This window comes from Chlorocebus sabaeus, chromosome 9, assembly GCF_047675955.1.
Source record: "Chlorocebus sabaeus isolate Y175 chromosome 9, mChlSab1.0.hap1, whole genome shotgun sequence".
Taxonomy (NCBI): domain Eukaryota; kingdom Metazoa; phylum Chordata; class Mammalia; order Primates; family Cercopithecidae; genus Chlorocebus; species Chlorocebus sabaeus.
This window is the reverse complement of record NC_132912.1, coordinates 86530265-86553627: the sequence shown is the minus strand read 5'-3', so window position 1 is coordinate 86553627 and position 23363 is coordinate 86530265. Positions and strand designations below refer to the sequence as shown.

At 37.2% G+C, this 23363-nt stretch overlaps 1 protein-coding gene across 6 annotated transcripts in view; it reads right to left on the bottom strand.

Annotated features, from left to right (window-relative positions):
• Positions 1-23363, bottom strand: part of PCDH15 (protocadherin related 15) — a 1804329-nt gene that overhangs the window by 250299 nt on the left and 1530667 nt on the right. For all 6 annotated transcript variants that reach the window (XM_073019143.1, XM_038008761.2, XM_073019145.1 and 3 more), the window contains one exon: positions 10055-10183. In XM_073019143.1, the coding sequence (XP_072875244.1) occupies positions 10055-10183 (129 nt within the window). The remainder of the gene's footprint in view (positions 1-10054; positions 10184-23363) is intronic.

Genomic DNA, 23363 nt, shown 5'->3' with positions numbered 1-23363 from the left:
ACATCCAGGTCATGCTGATGCTAGAGATGGACTTCCACAGCTTTGAGCAGCTCCATCCCTATGGCTCTGCAGGGTAAAGCTACCACTCCTGGTTGTTTTCACGGGCTCATGGACTGGTGTTGAGTATGTGCGACTTTCCAGGCCCAAAGTGCAAGCTGTCAGTGGATTACTCTTCTGGGGGCTGGAGGACAGTGATCCCTCTCACAGCTCCACTAGGTAGTGCCCCAGTGTGGACTCTGTGTGGGGGCTCCCATCCTACATTTCCTTTCTGAACTACCCTGGCAGAGGTTCTCCATGAGGGCTCTGCCCCTGCAGCATAACTCTGCCTGGACATCCAGGCATTTCCATACATCCTCTGAAATCTAGGCAGAGGTTCCCAAACCTCAGTTATTGACTTCTGTGCACCCAGAGGATCAACACCACGTGGAAGCTGCCAAGACTTGGGGCTTGTAACCTCTGAAGCCATGACCTGAGCTATACTTTGGCCCCTTTTAGCTGTGGCTAGAGTGGCTGGGATACAAGGCACTAAGTCCTGAGGATACACACAGCAGAGGGGGCCTGGACCCAGCCCAGGAAGCCATTTTTTCCTCCTAGGCCTCTGGGCCTGTGATTGGATGGGCTGCCATGGATGTCTCTGAGATGCTCTGGAGACATTTTCCCCATTGTCTTGGTGATTAGCATTTGGCTCCTCATTACTTATGCAAATTTCCATGGCTAGTTTGAATTTCTCCTTAGAAAATGAGTTTTTCTTTACTACTGCATCATCAGGTTGCAAATTTGTCAAACTTTTATGTTCTGCTTTCTCTTGAACACTTTGCCACTTAGAAGTTTCTTCTGCTAGACATCCTGAATCATCTCTTTCAAGTTCAAAGTTACACAGATTTCCAGGGCAGGGGCAAAATGCTGCCAGTCTCTTTGCATAGCAAGAGTGACCTTAACTCCAGTTCCCAACAAGTTTCTCATCTCTAAGACCACCTCAGCCTAGACTTTATTGTCCATATCACTATCAGCATTTTGGTCAAAGCCATTTAATAATTCTCTATGAAGTTCCAAATATTCCCTCATCTTCCTGTCTTCTGAGCTCTCTAAGTCTTTAGGAAGTACCAAACATTCCCACATTTTTCTATTTTCTTCTGAGTCCTCCAAACTGTTCCAACCCCGGCCTGTTACCCAGTTCCAAAGTTGCTTCCACATTTTTGGGTCTCTTTCCAGCAGCACCACACTCTACTAGTACCAATTCACTGTATTAGACTGTTTTCATGCTGGTAATAAACACATACCTGAGACTGGGTAGTTTATCAAGGAAAGAGGTTTAAAAAACTCACAGTTTCACATTCCTCAGGAGGCCTGCTTTCATAGCAGAAGGCAAATGAGGAGCAAAGTCTTGGCTTACATGGTGGTAGTCAAGAGAGCGTGTGCAGGGGAACTCCCATTTATGAAACTATTGTATCTTGTGAGACTTACTCACTATCACAAGAACAGCATGGGAAAGACCTGCCCCGATGATTCAATCACCTCTCACCTGGTCCTTTCCATGACATATGGGAAGTATGGGAGCTACACTTTGAGATTTGGGTGGGGATACAACCAAACCATATCAGTCATCCTACTCTGCTATCAAACATTAGAACATATTTATTTATTTATTTTTTAGAACAAGTTTTGCTCTTGTTGCCCAGGCTGGAGTGCAGTGGTGCAATCTTGACTTACTGCAAACTCCACCTCCCGGGTTCAAGCAATTCTCCTGCCTCAGTCTTCCTGGGTAGCTGGGATTACAAGGATGTGCCACCACGCCTGGCTAATTTTATATTTTTAGTAGAGATGGGATTTCTCCATGTTGGTCAGGCTGGTCTCGAACTCCCGACCTCAGATGATCCACCCGCTTCGGCCTCCTAAAATGCTGGGATTACAGGCATGAGCCACCACTCCTGGCCAGAACTTATTTCTTCTAACAGTATGTTTGTAACAACTTTCTTCATCAGCCCCATCCACCACCACCACCACTCTTCTCAGCTCCTGGTGTCTATCAGTCTACTCTCTATTTCCATGAGAACAACTTTTTCAGCTCCAGCCTATGAACGAGGATATGTGATATTTGTCTTTTTATTCATGACTTATTTTACTTAACATAATAACCTCCATTTCCATTCATTTTGCTACAAATGAAAATGATTTTGATTATACCACTTTTAAACATGAACATTTGACAAGAAATTGACTTATTTATTATTGTTATGTAAAGTAACGAGTTTAGGCTAAATTGGGTCTATTGTGGGGAGTATGCACAATAACAATAACAATAATAATTATGCATAATCCCAACAACAGACCCAGCTTTACCCTATTTATCTTATATAACAATAAGTAAATACACAATACATACAAGAATCTTATATTTTTCCTCTAACACATAATATTTCTTTATCTCCCTTTTCCTTTTTCTCTCTTTTTTAAATATACACATGCGTTTGTGCATGCCACGGGCTAGTATAAATCAGAATCAATGGCAAAGCTCGTTAAAACACAGATTTCTGGCCCCAACACCAGCGTTTCTGATTCAATCTCTGTGGTATAGAGTATGACAGCTGGCATTTTGAAGGTGTTCCCATTGGTGATGATGCTGATGCTGATGCTGCTTTTCCAGGAACAACACTTTGATAGCCAGCTAATGCATGTTTGTACTTTTCAGTTCACATACGTATGGGCAAGTCACAGGAAGCATGGTTATTGGAGAATCCTGCATAGTATAGTGGTTAAGACCAAACATTTGAAAGTAATTCAAATATATACAATGGAAACCATTTAGAATAGTTCATGACACATTGTAAGAATTCAAAAATTGATAGTCATTATTATTGATTTTTTATTATAGCTGTCAGTCTATCCAATATGCTTTTTTCAATGTAAGCTCTACATATCCCACTAGCTGGACTTATTTTAAGATGAATAAAGAAAAATACATAAATCAGGATTGCAACCATGAGCTCTATTTTGATAATAACAAATATCTTTCATTTACTTTAAATTTCTAAAACATCCTACAAATGTGACTATACACATACACATGTTCATGTACTAAATGTTGATTTGTACATTTGTTATTATCAAAGACCAAGCTTCAGCTAATACACTTAAAAAGGATAAATGCTGTTTACGATCTGACTATGATTGCTTGTAGTGATGCAGTAGAAGAGAATCGTTTATCAGTTTAAGATTTTATACTTTCTTCAGAACAGTACTTCCATTAAAATGTTTTCTATATATGGTAATATTAGGAAAATGCAAGAGTGCAACTACCGCATTTTGAAAAATCATAAACAATTGTCTGCATTTAGTTCATAGTATTGTAAAAAATATTACTTTCTATAATATCATAGTTAGCCATACTTTACACATTATTTAGTATTTAACATAATTATAATAATGCAAATGAAGTGCATATTAACTCCATTCCTTATTTTAAACCTGTACATATATTACATGTATGTATTAATCCTTCAAATCACTACTTGAGATGAATTCTATTATCATCTCCATTTTGCAGATAGTGAAGTCCAGTCCCAGAAAAGCTACATTAGTTATCCAAGATTGCATTAGTTATTTTGGCAAGTCAAATTTGAACTCAGGTAGTTTTATTCCGTGGTCTATATTTTAAGCTCTTCATTAAGTTCACTATCTTGTTGGGATGCTGGGTCTGGATTCATGGAGTCATGTGATCTAGTGACAGGATGAACCAAGTGACCAGGGAGTTGTCTTCTCATTAAAATATGTAAGAAACATAAGAGGTGAGGGTTGCTAGGTAAGATGAGAAGTCTGGGGTTCCTGTGTGGTGAGTCTAGAAGTCATGCTCCAGTATAAAACAGGCTTTTAAAGGTAAGTGACTGGAAAGCTGGACACAGATTTAGGAGACTGGCTAGAGTCAGTCTATCTAAAGCCTGAATGGACCTTCACAGAAGTTATATCATGCTCTGCTGTTGTATATTCCCAAGTGGAAAATGCCTGTTCCTTTGAGACTTGAGGGGTCCAAGACCAGGCCAGCAGATTTGATCAGAATGTGACTGCATTTTGGGACTTCTACTGGCATCTGCTCCCCCAAAGACTTGGGATCATCTGAGAGTTCTGCAGTTGAGTATGAGGCCTCTAGTAAGACGCCTCTCATATCTAAGATCCATTCTAAAGATCAATTATTTGCATGCTTGTGGTCCACAGTCAAGATAGGCATACAGATCCTCTAGATTCTGTCTCCTGTGAAATACTTTGGAGAATACTAAACAAAATATTATACTGACTAAGTCTTCATATCGTTCACTATTTCATTAGGCCCCATCTGAACTCAACATATTTTTAACCATTTTTCCAGAACTCCTTTAAACAGCACTTCCATTATTGTCAGAATATTGACTTAAGAGTCCTCAAATTGCTTCTTCAGCTAGATTATATTTTGTATTACATTTTTTTGACTCATATTTTTATTTCCTTTTTTAAATGATAATTATATGTTACAGTTGTCAGTTATATATACAATTATATAATACGTTGAAAAGAACCAGGAATAATTTGCTTTTCTCATGAACCCTGACCTGGCCATCTCAGTCTATTATAATGTCTCTTTTTCCTTGCGGTAAAGAATTTATATCACCCATTTGACACTTGACATAGAGTACAAACTTACTGTATTTACTAGGTTTTATTTTGAGTACATCTTTTCATACATATTTTTACAGTTTTTAATTCTAAATGCACAAGGTATATTATGATACCTTGTGAATAGAAAGATATACATTAAAAACTGTTGATGGGTAGGTTATTTTTTAAGACGCTAGATAAAACATTTTGCTATGTGTAATCCATAAATTTACTTTAAAAGTATTTCTTAGTTTTTATTTGTTACTACAACACTACCTTTAAAAAGTAAATGAGGCCGGGTGTGGTGGCTCACACCTGTAAACCCAGCACTTTGGGAGGCCAAGGTGGGTAGATCACCTGAGGTCAGAAGTTCAAGATCAGCCTGGCTAACATGGCATAACCCCATCTCTACTAAAAGTACACAAATTTGCTAGGCATGGTGGAGGGTGCCTGTAATCCCAGCTACTCTGGGGGCCGAGGCAGGAGAAGTTTGAACCTGGGCAGCAGAGGTTGCAGTGAACCAAGGTCGCTCCACTGCACTTCGGCCTGGGTGACAAGAGCGAGATTCTGTCTCAAGAAACTAACAAAAAAAGTAAATGAAAACTCCCTTCAGCATTTTAATTCAAATGTTGGATTATTCACATTAAAATATCAATAGAATATAAACACAAATTTGATAACTCAAATTCAGTATAGTAATTAACAATATGTATCTTGATTTTAAGTGAGTCTTAATAGTTTTTGATGACAATTAAAATTAAATTTTACAAGCAGAGCATGAGTTATTTAGTGAAATTAATATATAATTATCATTAGGTAGCAACAGAGGACCATTATGAGCATCAAAATTCCATCCCATAAACATTACACTGTGCAGAATCAGTTGGATGCAGCCTGTCTTGGATGTTTTCCTCTTCCTTTTTACTTTCAGTACCATTTTAGTTTTTATGAAAACAAGTTATTGCCTAAAGACCAGGCTAAGGTCCATATTTCAATTTTAAAAACTGAAATAAATTATAGAGGCCATTTCTTATCAAATTTAAGAATCAGGAGACAACAAAACGGTTAACAATAATTCCTTCAAGAACAAAGAATCACTAGGAAAAGTGCAAAAAAAAAAAAAAGAAAGAAAGGAAAAGAAATTTAACTAAAAGTTAATCATCACATTGATGTCTACTTGTGTGTTTTTACTTATATTTTCCATATGGGCTTTATCTCTCCAAGCTAAATAAATTAAGAAAATGGGAAAGATCATTTTTGTAAATAATTTCAATACTTGTTTTTAACCAAATAGTGAATATATATATGGCTAAACGAAGTTTTTCAGTTTTCAGCAATGTGGCATTTTAAACTGACAACTGTAACATATAATTAGCATTAATTAAGACTATTACATTAGTTCAAGCCTCATTATGCCTGGGTTATTAAAATTGCCTTCTAGTTCTGTCTTCTGGATTTAGAATCTCCCATTTCAATATATCAGGAGTAATATTTATTTATTTATTTTATTATTAATTTATTTATTTATTTTTAGACGGAGTCTGGCTCTGTCCCCCAGGCTGGAGTGCAGTGGTGCCATCTTGGCTCACAGCAAGCTCCGCCTCCCGAGTTCACGCCATTCTCCTGCCTCAGCCTCCCGAGTAGCTGGGACTACAGGCGCCCACCACCAGGCCCGGCTAATTTTTTTGTATTTTTAGTACAGACGGGGTTTCACCGTGTTATCCAGGATGGTCTCAATCTCCTGACCTCATGATCTGCCCTCCTCGGCCTCCCAGAGTGCTGGGATTACAGGCGTGAGCTATGGTGCCTGGCCTATCAGGAGTAATTTTTATAAAATACAAATCTGATGTTGCCATACCTCAGACCCTTTAGTGGTGCCCCCGTCACCTTCTACAACATGGTACAGAAAAGTGTTTATGACATGGTATGTCTTATTTATTGTAACTATACTGTCACATTCTCATTTCTCTGCCTTTACTTATACAACTAACTTTCCCTAACAGATTCCAGCTCCTCTCAACTTCCCTCTTACCTGTATTCTTCCTTCATGAGTGAACTTCAGCATTTCTCCTTGCTGATATTTTTTGCACATACCCCTGTTATAGACTTTATTACCTTGCTTTCTTGGCGTAGCAAAAATTGTCAGTGCCCTATGCATGTGCCTCAGAGCATTTGGTATGCTTTGGCCAACTTCCATCTCCTGTTATTGTATCTGGATCCTAAGGGTGTTGCTTTTCCAGCCAGAAGCCTCTGTGGCTGGTGGCGCCTTTGTCCGAGTTTTCCTCAGACTAGCTGTGTTTGTATCACCCACTTGACCTGGCAGGCTGTGCTTGGCTCAGGCTACTGGCTTAAATCCCACACGTTCCCAGGGCAAGCCAGGCTCAGAGCAGCGAGGGGTGCATGAGTGAGCAAGTGCGGGGTCTCGTCACTGTGCATAGCCAGGCACGCTGACTGCTGTGGCGGGACTGGTAGCTCCAGGCACCCTCTCCGGGCAAGCCTTTGATTGAATCAGATACACGGCAAGCGGCTTCTGCTGTGAGCAACCGCGTATGGATGAGGGGCTCCCCGAAGAGCCGCCACTCTTCTCTCCTTTTTGCTGCCGGCAACATGGTGAGTGGGGTGGCTGCCGTGTTTTAGCCCTGTTTGTGTTACAGCTCTTTCATTCCTGCCATTTGGTGGGTCCGAAGTTTTTGGCCCACATCCAGGAAGAATGAGATACGCGGACAGCTGGAGAGCTAACAACGTGTAGAGGAGCTTTACTGAACGACAGACGGCTCTCAGGAGACCGAAGTGTGTAGCTCCTATTCATAGGCAGGTTGTCCCCATGAGTGTCCAGCTCTCAGCAGAGAGAAGACCTGGAACGGGTAGTTCCTTTCTGCAGAAGGGGGTCCCAGGAGACACGAAGAGGGGAGCTCCCTTCTGTAGCCGGTAGTCTTGATGTCTATGTGTCTGGCTAGCTCCAGGGTTTTTATGGGGTCAGAAAGGAGGAAGTACATGCTGATTGGTTTACGGGTGGCCATGGACAGGCCCGGAAAAAGCACCGTACGTTTTCACTCCAGGCCATGGACTCCACTGGAACTAATAGCCTGGTCCCCAGGCTTCAGGCCATCCCTGGCTTGAAGGTGGGGCTTCACCAGGGACCCCCTGCTTTCCACCCAGGAGCCTGTCTGTCTCCTGCTGCCATCAATCATGTTGTTCACGGTGCCCAGGCTGTTTGTGAGGAGTGCCTGCAGGCCCACAGTGAGCAGCCCTCTGTCCCCTCTTGGCCTCCCTTCCATGCTCGTTGGTGCCCAAAGTCCACAGGAGGCTGAGGTGGCTGGGGACTGGCATGTCAGCACCAACCCCAGCTTGCACACACCCAGCCTGGTTATGACAGCACCTGGACTCGGCCTCAACTTTGCTTCAAAATTGGAAGGGTTGCCAGGAGCTGGAAGAGAACAGGCAGGGAGAACAGGCACTTCCGACTCTGTGGGGGTAGGGGAGCTTCCTGGGTCCCTGAGAGTACAGAGATGCCTAGGTCTGCAACCACAGCTGGGCAGCTGGAGCTACGCCTAGGATGGCAGGGCTCCCACCCTGCCAACTTGGAGGGGATTAGGTTCCTGCCTGTTCCTTGCTCCCACCGGCTCCCTAGAGCATGTAGCCCTGGTCATACCTCCTCTGCTGTAGCTGGTGTCTTTCCAGTGGCTGCTCCAGATGGGCCACTGCTGCCATCAGTATCTACAGCCTGACTCAATGCCCTTCTATCAGATTTTGCAGAGGGAATTTGGCTACTTGCTTCTGCTGGAGGCAAGAAAATCCAAAAACTTGGCAGCCCATTGCCCAACACTGCAGCTAACTACTCTTAGGATTTAGTGTATATGTTTTCTAGTTCCATAACTTCTCAGGAACTGGACAATTACAATTACCAGGAGAGAGAACTTTGATGCATGAGTTTGCATCTTTTTGTAGAGTTTGCCCTTGGAGTGAAATTTCAGTTCTCCTCGTTATAGCTAGTTTAATAGCAAACTTGTTACTGGTTGCCTTCTCTTCTTTGCCTCACTTTCTCACTTCCTTATCACTGTTATCTGTACTTCTCAAAAAATATTTGTACATGAATATTCTGTGTCCAGATTTTTTGTTGGAGAATCCACAGTAAGACACTGGACACCAGAGGTACTATGGTGTGGGGAACAGAGCCTTCAGATGGGATGCTGGAGTTGAATCGCTTGTTGGCCAGTTGGCATCAAGACCAGTTGGCATTTTATAACATCCCAATGACCAAGATTATTCCCTATGTGCATTGGGATGGCATAAACAGATAAGGTTATGTACGCCTTATGCAATATTTCCAGAATTTGACTGAGATAGTGACAATGATAATGACAATGACTGTGGAGTTGGTAGTTGTAAGTATTGTCAGTGATTTGAAGGGAAAAAAAAAATGACTTTCAAAAAAGCTTACACTGGTCAGTCAAAATCTCAGGACGTGATGTCACAAGATCTCTGTAACATCATTTAAAGCAACCCTCTCCTTTTGCAGTTTAAAGGAGATTAAACTAAAAATCAGACCTTGTGCCTGGTTACAAGAATAGCAGAACAGTAGAGAAGGCTCACTTCAAAGCACCAGCAAGCCTTCTGTGGAAAAGGCAAAAACTTCACAGGGAAGGAGTAGGACCCTGAACTCTGAGTTTGGAACATCTGGGTGGCTCACAGCTCACTAAAGCAAGATTCTTTCCTTCCGTGGAGACCACATAAACACCTCATCTGAGGTTGATGCTTCAAATCGTGCACATCTTCCTCAAAACTTTCCTTCTCTGTGACTTCTAGACCAATTACTATATTCAAGACCAAGAATGGCTGAAATGAGGAAGTAATGTCTCTGCTTTAACAATAAAGGAATTATTCATCAAATGAACCACAGAAACTGGCTAATATGTCCAGGTAGGTCCCAGGAGCACTTAGAAGAACATACGAAGAGTAAACCTTCTGAGTGCTGGAAAAGGGGGTTGTGCAAAATATTAGACACACACGGTAGACTCTAAAGATAATATTTACATAATGAAATGAGTTCAAATCTAAATATATGTATTTTTTGTATTTTTTGAGGTCTAAATGTCCACATCCATACCCAGTAGTATACTTACATGCTTCTGTAAAATGTTTTGATTCAGAAATATGTATTAAATTAGCATACTATCATATTAATCAATGTTTAAATTACACAATAATTATAAAATGTAAATCTGTATCCTTGAAAGTTAATTAAAATATATAGGATATTATTCATTTTTTAAAGTATTGAAGAATATCCAGCACAGTCATTTAACAGATTACATTAGCTGAGTTTCTTTTCAGAATTAAAATGTAATAAACTTATGCTCTTTGAAAAAATAAACTTAACGTTCTTTGAAAAAAATACATATAAGATCTACATAAATATTCCACTTACTTTTACTTGACCCACAAAGGCATTGGCTTCTTCCTCCACCACAGATAAATTTCTTGGCAGATAAGGATCAAACACTGGAGCATTGTCATTGACATCTGTCACCACCACGTTTACTGTGGCAGTTGAGGTCTTAAAGAAAAACAAGCATTAAATGTGAGAAGAGCTATTTTTACTTAGAATTCATTTAAGTAGTCATCCTGGCATTTGTCTATCTGAAAAGCATCTCATTTTTCTTTCTAATCCTTAGCTTTCCAAAAAATAAAAAATAAATAAATAAAACTAAAAAAACTAAAAGAAGCTTGCAAAGAAGCTTTCGACTTCAAAAAAACAGATGGGAAAAGCAAATGATGATATTAAAGGGCAAACATCTTTTTGGAAATGTCAAGTATTTCCTGGAGGCTTACTTTCAGAAAATGGTTTTACCTTTATCTTGTTCACATTTTATGGGTGGCAAGCTTTTGTTTATACACACATGCACTGCTTTATCTCTGAAATGTGCCATTTCTGTAGTTTTTGCTGCTTGTATTTTTTTTACTGTTTAAAAAAAAAAACAGTACTTTATAAAATAGCATGGTACATCAAATGGGCATTTTCTGGAAAGCTCATGCTATCAGAAAATGCTACCTTAGTAATTCTCTAGGTGTACATTTAAACCAAGAGTTTGAGTACCATATACTAGGCGTGAAATGATTATCTTACAAGCATACAGGTTATGGAAACGATATGCAGGTAAACCTACCAACAGTGTGTGCTACCTAGTTAAAAGTCAAATCCCTGGCCTGCTGCAGTCTACATTATGTAGGTCAATGACTTCTGCACAATCAATGACTGTCATCATGCGTGACTCAAGCTGGAAACTGCTCTCTCTAATCAAAGCCTGAGTACAGCACAGAACCTCTACCTAACTCTGTCACAGTGTGGGGCTGATCACAGAAGGCTGAGAGCAAAGGTACAGAGAGAAAGAATATTAACCTGGAAAGTAAGAAACCTGGTATGCTATGGTATTAAATATTTAGTAACTATAAATAAAAAGGAGGAGGAAAAAGCAAGGTGATACTGTCATGAGAGAATTATCCACCTTCTGTTTAAAACAAATGCAATTTCCATTAATTAGTAAGTGATTTGTAGTGAGAGGCTAAAATGCTGAGCATTAAGAAGTGACTTGAGTGAAGCTGAAGAGGTTTTGCAGCAGTCATGGGGCTAAGGGGTAAAGTGATTTTTTTTTTTTTTTTTTAGCTGCTAAAGAGGCCAGACCTTGGTAAATACCCAATGCTTTCTGTTGGGGTCACGGAAGTTCTATACCATGTGAGTTATGGTGCTGGGGAAAAAGACCAGACCTCACACAAATGTAAACCCAATATTGAAACTCTGATTGGATTAAGGTGATCTGCCCCTATTTTAATAGAAGCAAAAGCAAATATTCTTTTTAGTAATGTAACTTCATCCCAAGCCTGTATAATTTTTTTCATGCGCAGTATTCAGTAGTCATTACAAAATTACCATGCATACCAGGGAATTCTTGGGTGTTAGTGATGGCTTATTTCTTTATCTGTGTATTGGCTTACCCTTTGAAAAGTTATGCTTCTATTCATATGTGATTTACACACATTTTTGTATTTAAAGTTAAATAAAATTTTTATTTAAAGACACTTACAAAGATGGTCAGAAAAGCATTATATAGTTAAAATCTGGAAACGACCCAAATGTCCATTGATAGTAGATGGTTATACAGATTGTGTTTTATATATGAAATGGAATCATATGAAGTACTGAGAATGTACAAACTACTGCTATAAGTAATCACATGGAATAATTTCATGAACCTAAGTTTCTAGGACATAAAATAATACATACTATATGATTCCATTTATATAAACTTCAAAAACAGGCATAATCCCTACATGGTGATAAAAATTAGAATATGGGTCACTTGGAAGAAGAAGATAGAATAGCAACAGAAATGATCACAAAACTGAGCTTCTGGAATGCTGATTAATTTCTGTTTTTTGTTATGAATAGTGGTTATATAGGTGTGTTCACTATGTAAAAATTCATTAAGCTGTAGAATTATAGTTTGCGCATTATTATCTGTTACATTTTCTTAAAATTATTTAATTTAAAAGATGCATTCACACAAACATACACATGTGTGTTGACATATGTAAGTATATTTAAAGAAATTCAGGTGCTACTTGACTAGATGGAATCCAGATCATTTCATTTTCCTCTTGTCACTTTTATATATTTTCCAATGTTCTCCCAAAGTGCTACCATGCTTTTATGACAAAAAGTATTTTAACAAATGTTGTTTCTTTAAAATTTGCCTTAGAATTGAAAGCACTAAAGAATATGTGTTTTTTACAGTTGCAGTAGTTCCCAGTTTGCCCGAGGGTTAACAAGACATTTAAATTTACAGCCTGGAGCCAAAATCTAAGAATGGCGACCCTGGAGTTTGCTGGCTTTTCTTCAAATTTCCTGACTCCTTTTGTACCAGCCTAACTGTCTTTACTTATCAATCCAGTGTTTTTCCTCATCCTATTCTTTAAAATTTCTATTCATGTTTTCAGACTATTCTGTATCCTCAGTTTAAGACTGTGACTCTTAAGTGGATAATGAAGAATACAACTGGGTTGCTAAGTCAACTAAGAAGTCAAATAACAATTCCATAATTTTGTGCTAATAGGGGATGATATTTATGGACTATGCAGACATTTTCTTCATTTCTTATTGAATTTTATATGAGATGAAAAAAAATCCATGTCTCATGAAAACATAGTCACAACTATAAATAGAATAATGTCCAGTTTATATATTTCTTAAAGTTTTCTAAATACCACTTGCTTCAGAAATACTTATGTAAAAATGAGGATTTCAGGGCTATCCATTTGTTCTATTGACTATTGTTCTGAACCTATGGAAATATTTATAAATTAGCTAGCTGTAAATCATAATTATTTATTTTTTCTCGATTGGTTCAGAAGGATGGCAACCGTATGCTTCGATATGGATCTATGCCATGGAGAATGTTTATGTCTTATTAAGGGAAGACTTTTCAAGCTTAAAAATTAGTAAATGAAAACAGATCACTTTAATTAATTATTAGGACAATATGTCAGGTAACACATGTTCGCAACAATTAATTTTAAATATGAATATATATAATACCAATTAAATTAAAAAAGATTTCAAACTAATAAACCTAATAAACAAAAAGTTACCTATTTTCTATCAAAGGAGTTTGCTCACTGAATATTTCCTTAAAAGTTCTATTAACTTATAATAGCACTAGCTGGAAATACTTTCATGTTAGTACTAAATACTATAATTGATCACTTTCATGTTCATTATTTAATTTAAATGTGTCTTAGATTTTATTTTGTCTAATATCATAGAAGAATTTTCAAAATATATGTCTCAAATGCAAGTAGATATTTCTGTTGTAAATTTTTTTTTTTTTTTTTGAGACAAGGTCTCACTCTGTCACTCAGGCCGGAGTGCAGTGGCATGATCTCTGCTCACTGCAACCTCCGCCTCCAAGGTTTAAACAATTCCCCTGCCTCAGCCTCCTGAGTAGCTGAGATTACAGACATGTGCCACCATGCCTGGCTAATTTTTGTATTTTTAGTACAGACGGAGTTTCACTATGATGGCCAGGCTGATCTTGAACTCCTGACCTCAAACAATCTGTCTGCCTTGGCCTCCCAAAGTGCTAGGATTACAGGTGTGAGCCATCGGACCCAGCCTACTGTTGTAATTTGAATACACATTTATTTGTATAAACTAGTACGACTCTGAAAGAAGGATACTAACATAGCATTTTTTAAAAAAATTTTTGTTGTTGTTGTTGTTGTTTTGAGACAAATCTCACTCTGTTGCCCGGGCGGGAGTGCAGTGTGCGATCATAGCTCACTGCAGCTTTGAACTCCTAGGCTCAAGTGATTCTCCCACCTCAGTCTCCTAAGTAGGTGGGACTACTGGTGCATGCCACTATGCCCAGCTAATTTTTATTTCTTTATTTTATTTTTATAGAGACAAAGTCTCAGTGTGTTGCCTAGGTGGTCTCAAACTCCTCATCTCAATCCCACCTTGGCCTCTCAAAGTGCTGGGGTTATAGGCCTGAGCCACAATATCCAGCTCATTTTTTCTAATAGTATAAAAACAGTGAGTTATAAAGCCACAGTTAAAGAAAGCAGTGTAAATTCATCTATTAATACACAATGCATTGCTTCAAATTCATGAGAACATACATTAAGAGTATCTTATTTATTCTCTTCTAGTATTTCCTATCTCAGGAAATGACATGGCAAAATAATCAACTAATTTTCTAAGTTATTTTATCTCATACATGCAATTTATTAGTCACCAAGTCCTGTTAATTTGACCTTGTAAATGGGCCTTGTATTACACAGTTTTGAGCAATAGATAAATAACACAATTTTAATTTCCTGAGTAAATAGCTGGAAGTCAGATAACTGGGTTTTCTGATTAGCATATGTTTAGCTATGTAAGAAAACCAGAAATGTGTTTTGCTCAATAATTTAATGAAAAAGTTTTAATACATTTTCTTGTTAATCAACTTAATGAACACTTTTAAGGGCAATGTGTAATATTATGAATTTAATAAACAATTTGGCTTTAATGCTGGAGAGGATAAGAGAAGGTATTTTTTTTTATTTAATCACAAAAAATTCATTTATTTTTTGATCATTTAATTTTTACACCTTCTGACACAAAATTTGTTAAACATTTCATGGCTAGAAAATGATTTCTTTATATTTTGTGAGCATCTCATAGCATAGCCATTTGTTTTGTACTATTACATTTACATTAGATGATTGAAATTCAATGACATTCAATACATGGTTTAAGATACATGTATGCTTAGAATTTATCTGAGCAGAGACTCATGTTATGTATAGAAAGCAATCAGGAATATTTCAATTTGTTCATTAAGAAAGCAGAAAACTATCAGAGATAAGGCAACACTTTAATTATGGAGCACTTATCATTTATCTATTTCTTAAATAAAAACATGAGTGTTTAATTTCAAATGTGCAATTTCTTTTCTATAGTCAACAAGATTCACTATATATTCTCAGAAATAATATTCTTATTTCTGAGATTATTTTATTAAGAAATGTGTCTATCACAATGTCAGTTCAATGAATATTGTTAGATGCTTTAAATAGCTATTTTTATTATAATATCATTTATTACATGCTGAAATAAATTATCTTATAACTTATTCTATCTAAATGTCTGAAAAAAGAAGAGCTAGAAAGAATATTGAAAATTTCCATCTGTAAGAAAGTACAAGAAATGTTATTTATAGAACACAAGGTTTTCCTGTCTGAATAAAAATCTTCACTACTATATCTAAAATTCTTTTCAATAACAATGGGACAATGAGGATTTATAGTTTAGAATTCAATCTTTTTTTGTTTAGGCCAATAAAACAAGACAAATACATATATTCAATAATGGGTGTAGTATTTAGAGAATATTAATTTAAAACATTTTCATCCTTAAGTGCAAGTCATCTTGCTGCTACAACAGTTACGAGACAAGCCAACTTCACTCAGATCGTAGAGTTTCATTCATGATGTAGAGTGGAGGTCCTTCCTAAAATTAAAGATTAGCCAGGAGGCTTTCTTTCCCTCTGAAGGAAAAAAAAAAAAAAAAGAATATAAAATCTAGAATTTCTTTGAGAAAGACAGAGAAAAGGAAAGTTCCTTCTATTATGAATCATGGGGAAGAGAAAGGGAGACACAGAAGAGACATGAAGGCAGGAGGCAGAGGTACTCCTCCTCATCCCCCACTGCCACTTTGGACCACTCCTTAAATGAAGAGGAGCTGCAGAAACATTTTGGAGTAGGGGAAATGATGACTGGGAAAGTAAGAGAAATTTGGGTGAAATAATTGCAGTAGTTTTCAGGAATATGTAAGCCTCCAGAAAATTTCCATATGTTCCATGGGAGGCCCCATCTAATAGGTTATGGCACTGAATATATAGCTATGGCAGAGAGCCGTGTCCAGAGAAACAGAAGCAATTCTACTAGCATAAAGGACTGGTAAATACATGTTACATCTAGACCACAATTTTAGAATGAAGTCAGAGAGGAGAGGTTTGCTTGGTAGCTTAGCTAGTGAGTATTTACATTGTCTTAAACAGATAATGTTGAAATACTGTTCTAAGCAACTTACGTGTGACCCATATTACACCTACTCCACACCTGTCCAAACACACATTTATACATTATTGTCTAAGTAGGAAGATTACATCAGATATAAAAAACAATGAAGTTTTTCTTTTCTCTGTGCACATCTGAGTGTAGTGTGTAAAGATTATATATATATGTATGGGTGTATGTATGTATATACATTTTATACAATTGTGCATGTTTTTTATATAAATATATATTTTTTCAAAAATATCAGAAAGCATTTATATATAGTATAACTAAATACTATAGTATATATAATATATACTAACTACAGATATAGCTATTTATATATTTATACATAAACATTTTTACATATTGCATATATGATAAAGATTTACATATATGACTTAAATGTTTAAAGTTTTACTGTTCTATAACCATATGCACTGTGTTATAAAATCTTATTAAATCAACTATTTTGAAATTCAAAGTTACTTTAACTTCACACATTTTCTCATGCACGTATTTTTGCTCTTGTTAAAGTTTCCTCTGTTGATTATGAAGTTAAATGCTCAACTTTTAAATGTTAATTGCTCATTTATATTGCCATGTTTCAAAGAAACTTAGGAAAAATATTGCTTCAAGACAAAAACAAAGATGCTAAGTTTCCTAGCAATCTGAAATTGTAACATATTACAAGTGTTCAGTTTGAAAGCCTTAACTTAGTAATTCAATCCAATAATTCAAGAGCATTTTACAGAAATCAAATCATGATGGAATCAAGTTACCTATCGAATCAATTAAGGAGGAAAATAATATCACTGAACACATGAAATCTGGTCAGAAATATCTAGGCTACAGAGTAACTTCACATTTTAAATGGAAAAAAGCCTGATCACTGTTCGCGTATTTATATCTCTCACTGTGTTATTGGTTGATTAACAGAGCTGCAATCCAAAAGCCCTACTTCCTCGCTATTTTTCAACCCAGTGTTGCTACTTACAGATAACAATATCTAAAAGGAAATCTGCTAGGTGGAGTTTCTGAAAACCTTTGGTTCTTTGTTAAAATAAAGCGAGGCTGCAGACTCTTCTGGCATTCATCTTTATACTTTGCTTGTCTGGAATGGAAAATTGACGTCCAGAGTTGCAGAAGATGGGAATGAAAGTACACAATAAAAATGGCAAAGCAGAAAATAGCCAGCAGATATCCTCAACGGCACTGTCGTGTCCCTGCACCATCCCTTCACTGTCCACCTCTAGATTTTTTTCTTTGTTTGTACTATCTTAAGTTTTAAATGTAAAACTTTGTGGTATTAAGTACATTCATATTCTTGTGCAACCATCATCACTATCCATCTCTAAAACTCTTTTAATCTAGCAAAACAAAAGCTCTATAACATTAAACAATAACTCCCCATTTCTCTTTTCTTTATCCTCTGGCAGCCATCATTCTACTTTGAGTCTCTGTGATTTTGACAATTCTAGGTACCAAAATACAAGTGGAATCATATGGAGTTTAACATTTTGTGACTGGCTCATCTCACTTAGCATAAGGTTCTTAAGATTTATCTGCGACATAGTGTATATCAGTACTTTCTTCCATCTTAAGGCTGAACAATATTTCATTATATGTATATAACACATTTTGTTTATATATTACTCTACATAAACATGGAAAACAGGGTTGCTTTTATATCTTATCTATTGTGAATAATGCTGCTATGAACATGGGAATACAAATATCTCTTTGAGACTCTGCTTTCAATATTTTGGATATATAACTGAAAGGGTGATTGGTGGCTCATATAGTAATTCCATTTTTAATTTTTTGAGAAACTGCCACTGTTTTCCACAGTGGCTGTACCATTTTATGTTCTCACCAATAGTGCACAAGGGTTCCAATTTTTCCACATCCTCATCAACATGTTATTTCGTTATTATTGTTTTGTTTTCTGTTTCTTTTTTATAATAGCATATCTACTGGGTATGAGGTGGTACCTCATTGTGGCCTTGATTTGCATTTCCATAATATTTAGTAATGCTAAGTGTTTTTTCATATGTTTACTAGTCATTTCTATATCTCCTTTGGAAAAGTGTCTATTCAAGTCCTTTGCTAATTTCGAATCAGGTTATTTTTGTTTTGTTTAAAAAATTCTTGGGCTGGGCGTGGTGGTTCATGCCTGTAATCCCAGCATTTGGAAGGCTGAGGTGGGCTGATCACGAGGTCAGGAGATCGAGACCATCCTGGCTAACACAGTGAAACCCCGTCTCCACTAAAAATACAAAAATACAGCCTGGCATGGTGGCAGGCGCCTGTAGTCCCAGCTACTCGGGAGGCTGAGGCAGGAGAATGGTGTGAACCCAAGAGGTGGAGCGTGCAGTGAGCTGATATCTTGCCACTGCGCTCCAGCTTGGGCAACAGAGCGAGACTCCGTCTCAAAAAAAAAAAAAAAAAAAAACCTCTATATATGTTGAATATTAATGACTTATCATATATATGATTTGCAAATATTTTCTCCCATTTTTATGTTGCTTTTATATTCTGTGTCTTTGACCCCTTTACAAAATCAGAAATTCCAATTTGTCTAATTTTATTTATTTATTTATTTTGTTATTCAACACTTTTAATATGTCATTCAACTATATTCTGTTCTCAGTGTGAGATCTATCCTCTTGACAAACTTTTAAGTGTACAGTATTGCTAACCATAATCAACATACCGTATAGCAGATCTCTGAAACTGTTTATTTTATTTTATTTTAATTTTTTTTTTATTGTACTTTATGTTCTAGGGTACAAGTGCACAACGTGCAGGTTACATATGTATATTTGTGCCATGTTGGTGTGCTGCACCCATTAACTCGTTATTTATATTAGGTATATCTCCTAATGCTATCCCTCCCTCCTTCCCCCCAACCCCACAACAGGCCCCACTGTGTGATGTTCCCCTTCCTGTGTCCAAGTGTTCTCATTGTTTAATTCCCACCTATGACTGAGAACATGTGGTGTTTGGTTTTCCATTCTTGCAATAGTTTGCTGAGAATGATGGTTTCCAGCTGCATCCATTTCCCTACAAAGGACATGAACTCATTCTTTTTTATGACTGCATAGTATTCCATGGTGTATATGTGCCATATTTTCTTAATCCAGTCTGTCATTGATGGACATTTGGGTTGGTTCCAGGTCTTTGCTATTGTGAATAGTGCTGCAATAAACATATGTGTGCATATGTCTTTATACCAGCATGATTTATAATACTTTGGGTATATATCCAGTAATGGGATGGCTGGGTCAAATGGTATTTCTAGTTCTACATCTTTGAGGAATAGCCACACTGTCTTCCACAATAGTTGAACTAGTTTACAATCCCACCAACAGTGTAAAAGTGTTCCTATTTCTCCACATCCTCTCCAGCACCTGTTGTTTCCTGACTTTTTAATGATCGCCATTCTAACTGGTGTAAGATGGTATCTCATTCTGGATTTGATTTGCATTTCTCTGATGGCTAGTGATGATGAACATTTTTTCATGTGTCTGTTGGCTGCACAAATGTCTTCTTTTGAGAAGTGTCTGTTCATATCCTTTGACCATTTTTTTAAATTTCTTTTGTTTCTTTTGTTCTTGCAAATTTGTTTGAGTTCTTTGTAGGTTCTGGATATTAGCCCATTGTCAGGTGAGTAGACTGCAAAATTTTTCTCCCATTCCGTAGGTTGCCTGTTCACTCTGATGGTAGTTTCTTTTGCTGTGCAGAAGCTCTTTAGTTTAATTAGATCCCATATGTCAATTTTGGCTTTTGTTGACATTGCTTTTGGTGTTTTAGATGTGAAGTCCTTGCCCATGCCTATGTCCTGAATGGTATTGACTAGGATTTCTTCTAGGGTTTTTATGGTTTTAGGTCTAATATTTAAGTCTGTAATCCATCTTGAATTAATTTTTGTATAAGGTGTAAGGAAGGGATCCAATTTCAGCTTTCTACATATGGCTAGCCAATTTTCCCAGCACCATTTATTAAATAGGGAATCCTTTCCCCATTTCTTATATTTATCAGTTTTGTCAAAGATCAGATGGTTGTAGATGTGTGGTATTATTTCTGAGGGCTCTGTTCTCTTCCATTGGTCTATATCTCTGTTTTGGTATCAGTACCATGCTGTTTTGGTCACTGTAGCCTTGTAGTATAGTTTGAAGTCAGGTAGGGTAATGCTTCCAGCTTTGTTCTTTTGGCTTAGGATTGTCTTGGCAATGTGGGGTCTTTTTTGGTTCCATATGAACTTTAAAGCAGTTTTTTCCAATTCTGTGAAGAAAGTCATTGGTAGCTTAATAGGGATGGCATTGAACCTATAAATTACATTGGGCAGTATGACCATTTTCATGATATTGATTCTTCCTATCCATGAGCATGGAATTTTCTTCCATTTGTTTGTGTCCTCTTTTATTTCATTGAGCAGTGATTTGTAGTTCTCCCTGAAGAGGTCCTCCACATCCCTTTAAGTTGAATTCCTAGGTATTTTATTCTCTTTGATGGTATTGTGAATGGGAGTTCACTCATGATTTGGCTCTCTGTTTGCCTGTTATTGAATATTATTGAAAGAATGCTTGTGATTTTTGCACATTGATTTTGTATCCAGAGACTTTGCTGAAGTTGCTTATCAGCTTAAGGAGATTTTGGACTGAGATGATAGGGTTACAATCACGTCATACAATCATGTCATCTGCTAAAAGGGACAATTTGACTTCCTATTTTTCTAATTGAATACCCTTTATTTCTTTCTTCTGCCTGATTGCCCTGTCCAGAACTTCCAACACTATGTTGAATAGGACTGGTGAGAGAAGGCATCCTTGTCTTGTGCCAGTTTTCAAGGGGAATTCTTCTAGTTTTTGCCCATTCAATATCATATTGGGTCTGTCATAAATAGCTCTTATTATTTTGAGATACATCCCATCAATACTGAATTTATTGAGAGTTTTTAGCATGGAGAGCTGTTGAATTTTCTTTCTACATCTATTGACACAATCATGTGGTTTTTGTCCTTGGTTCTGTTTATATGTGGGATTACGTTTAATGATTTATGTATGTTGAACCAGCCTTGCATCCCAGGGATGAAGCCCACTTGATTATGGTGGATAAGCTTCTTGATGTGCTGCTGGATTTGGTTTGCTAGTATTTTATTGAAGATTTTTGCATCGATGTTCATCAGGGATATTGGTCTAAAATTCTCTTTTTTTGATGTGTCTCCACCAGGCTTTGGTATCAGGATGATGTTGGCCTCATAAAATGAGTTAGGGAGGATTCCCTCTTTTCTATTGATTGGAATAGTTTCAAAAGGAATGGTACCAGATCCTCCTTTTACCTCTGGTAGAAATCGACTGTGAATCCATCTGATCCTGGACTTTTTTTGGTTGGTAGGCTATTAATTATTGCCTCAATTTCAGAGCCTGTTATTGGTCTATTCAGGGATTCAACTTCTTCCTAGTTTAGTCTTGGGAGAGTTTATGTAATCCAGGAATTTATCGACGACTTCTAGGTTTTCCAGTTTATTTGTGTAGAGATGTTTATAGTATTATCTGATGGTAGTTTGCATTTCTGTGGGGTCATTGGTGATATTCCCTTTATCATTTTTTATTGTGTCTATTTGATTCTTCTCTTTTTTCTTCTTTATTAGTCTTGCTAGCGGTCCATCAATTTTGTCCATCAAATTTGATCTTTTCAAAAAACTAGTTCCTGGATTCATTGATGTTTTGAAGGGTTTTTTGTGTCTCTATCTCCTTCAGTTCTGCTCTGATCTTAGTTATTTCTTGCCTTCTGCTAGCTTTTGAATGTGTTTGCTCTTGCATCTGTATTTCTTTTAACTGTGATGTTAGGGTGTCAATTTTATATCTTTCCCGCTTTCTCTTGTGGACACTTAGTGCTATAAATTTTCCTCTACACACTGCTTTAAATGTGTCCCAGTGATTCTGGTATGTTGTGTCTTTGTTCTCATTGGTTTCAAAGAACATCTTTATTTCTGCCTTCATTTCGTTATGTACCCAGTAGTCATTCAGGAGCAGGTTGTTCAGTTTCCGTGTAGTTGAGTGGTTTTGATTGAGTTTCTTATTCCTGAGTTCTAGTTTGATTGCACTGTGGTCTGAGAGACAGTTTGTTATAATTTATGTTCTTTGACATTTGCTGAAGAGTGCTTTACTTCCAACTATGTGGTCAATTTTGGAATAAGTGTGATGTGGTGCTGAGAAGAATGTATATTCTGTTGATTTGGGGTGGAGAGTTCTGTAGGTATCTATTAGGTCTGCTTGGTGCAGAGCTGAGTTCAATTCCTGCATATCCTTGTTAACTTTCTGTCTTGCTGTTCTGTCTAATGTTGAAATTGGGGTGTTAAATTCTCCCATTATTATTGTGTGGGAGTTTAAGTCTCCTTGTAAGTCTCTAAGGACTTGCTTTATGAATCTGGGTGCCCCTGTATTGGGTGCATATATATTTAGGATAGTTAGTTAGCTCTTCCTGTTGAATTGATCCCTTTACCATTATGTAATGGCCTTCTTTGTCTCTTTTGATCTTTGTTGGTTTAAAGTCTGTTCTAGCAGACACTAGGATTGCAACCCCTGCCTTATTTTGTTTTCCATTTGCTTGATAGACCTTCCTCTATCCCTTTATTTTGAGCCTATGTGTGTCTCTGCATATGAGATGGGTATCCTGAATACAGCAAACGGATGGGTATTGACTCTTTATCCAATTTGCTAATCTGTGTCTTTTAATTTGAGCATTTAGTCCATTTACATTTAAGGTTAATATTGTTAGGTGTGAACTTGATTCTGTAATTATGTTAGCTGGTTATTTTGCTCGTTAGCTGATGCAGTTTCTTCCTAGCATGATGGTCTTTACATTTTGGCATGTTTTTGCAGTGGCTGGTACCAGTTGTTCCTTTCCATGTTTAGTGTTTCCTTCAGGAGCTCTTCTAGGTCTGGCCTGGTGGTGACAAAATCTCTCAGCACTTGCTTGTCTGTAAAGGATTTTATTTCTCCTTCAATTATGGAACTTAGTTCGGCTGGATATGAAATTCTGGGTTGAAAATTATTTTCTTTAAGAATGGTGAATATTGGCCCCCACTTTCTCTGGCTTGTAGAGTTTCTGCCGAGAGATCCACTGTTAGT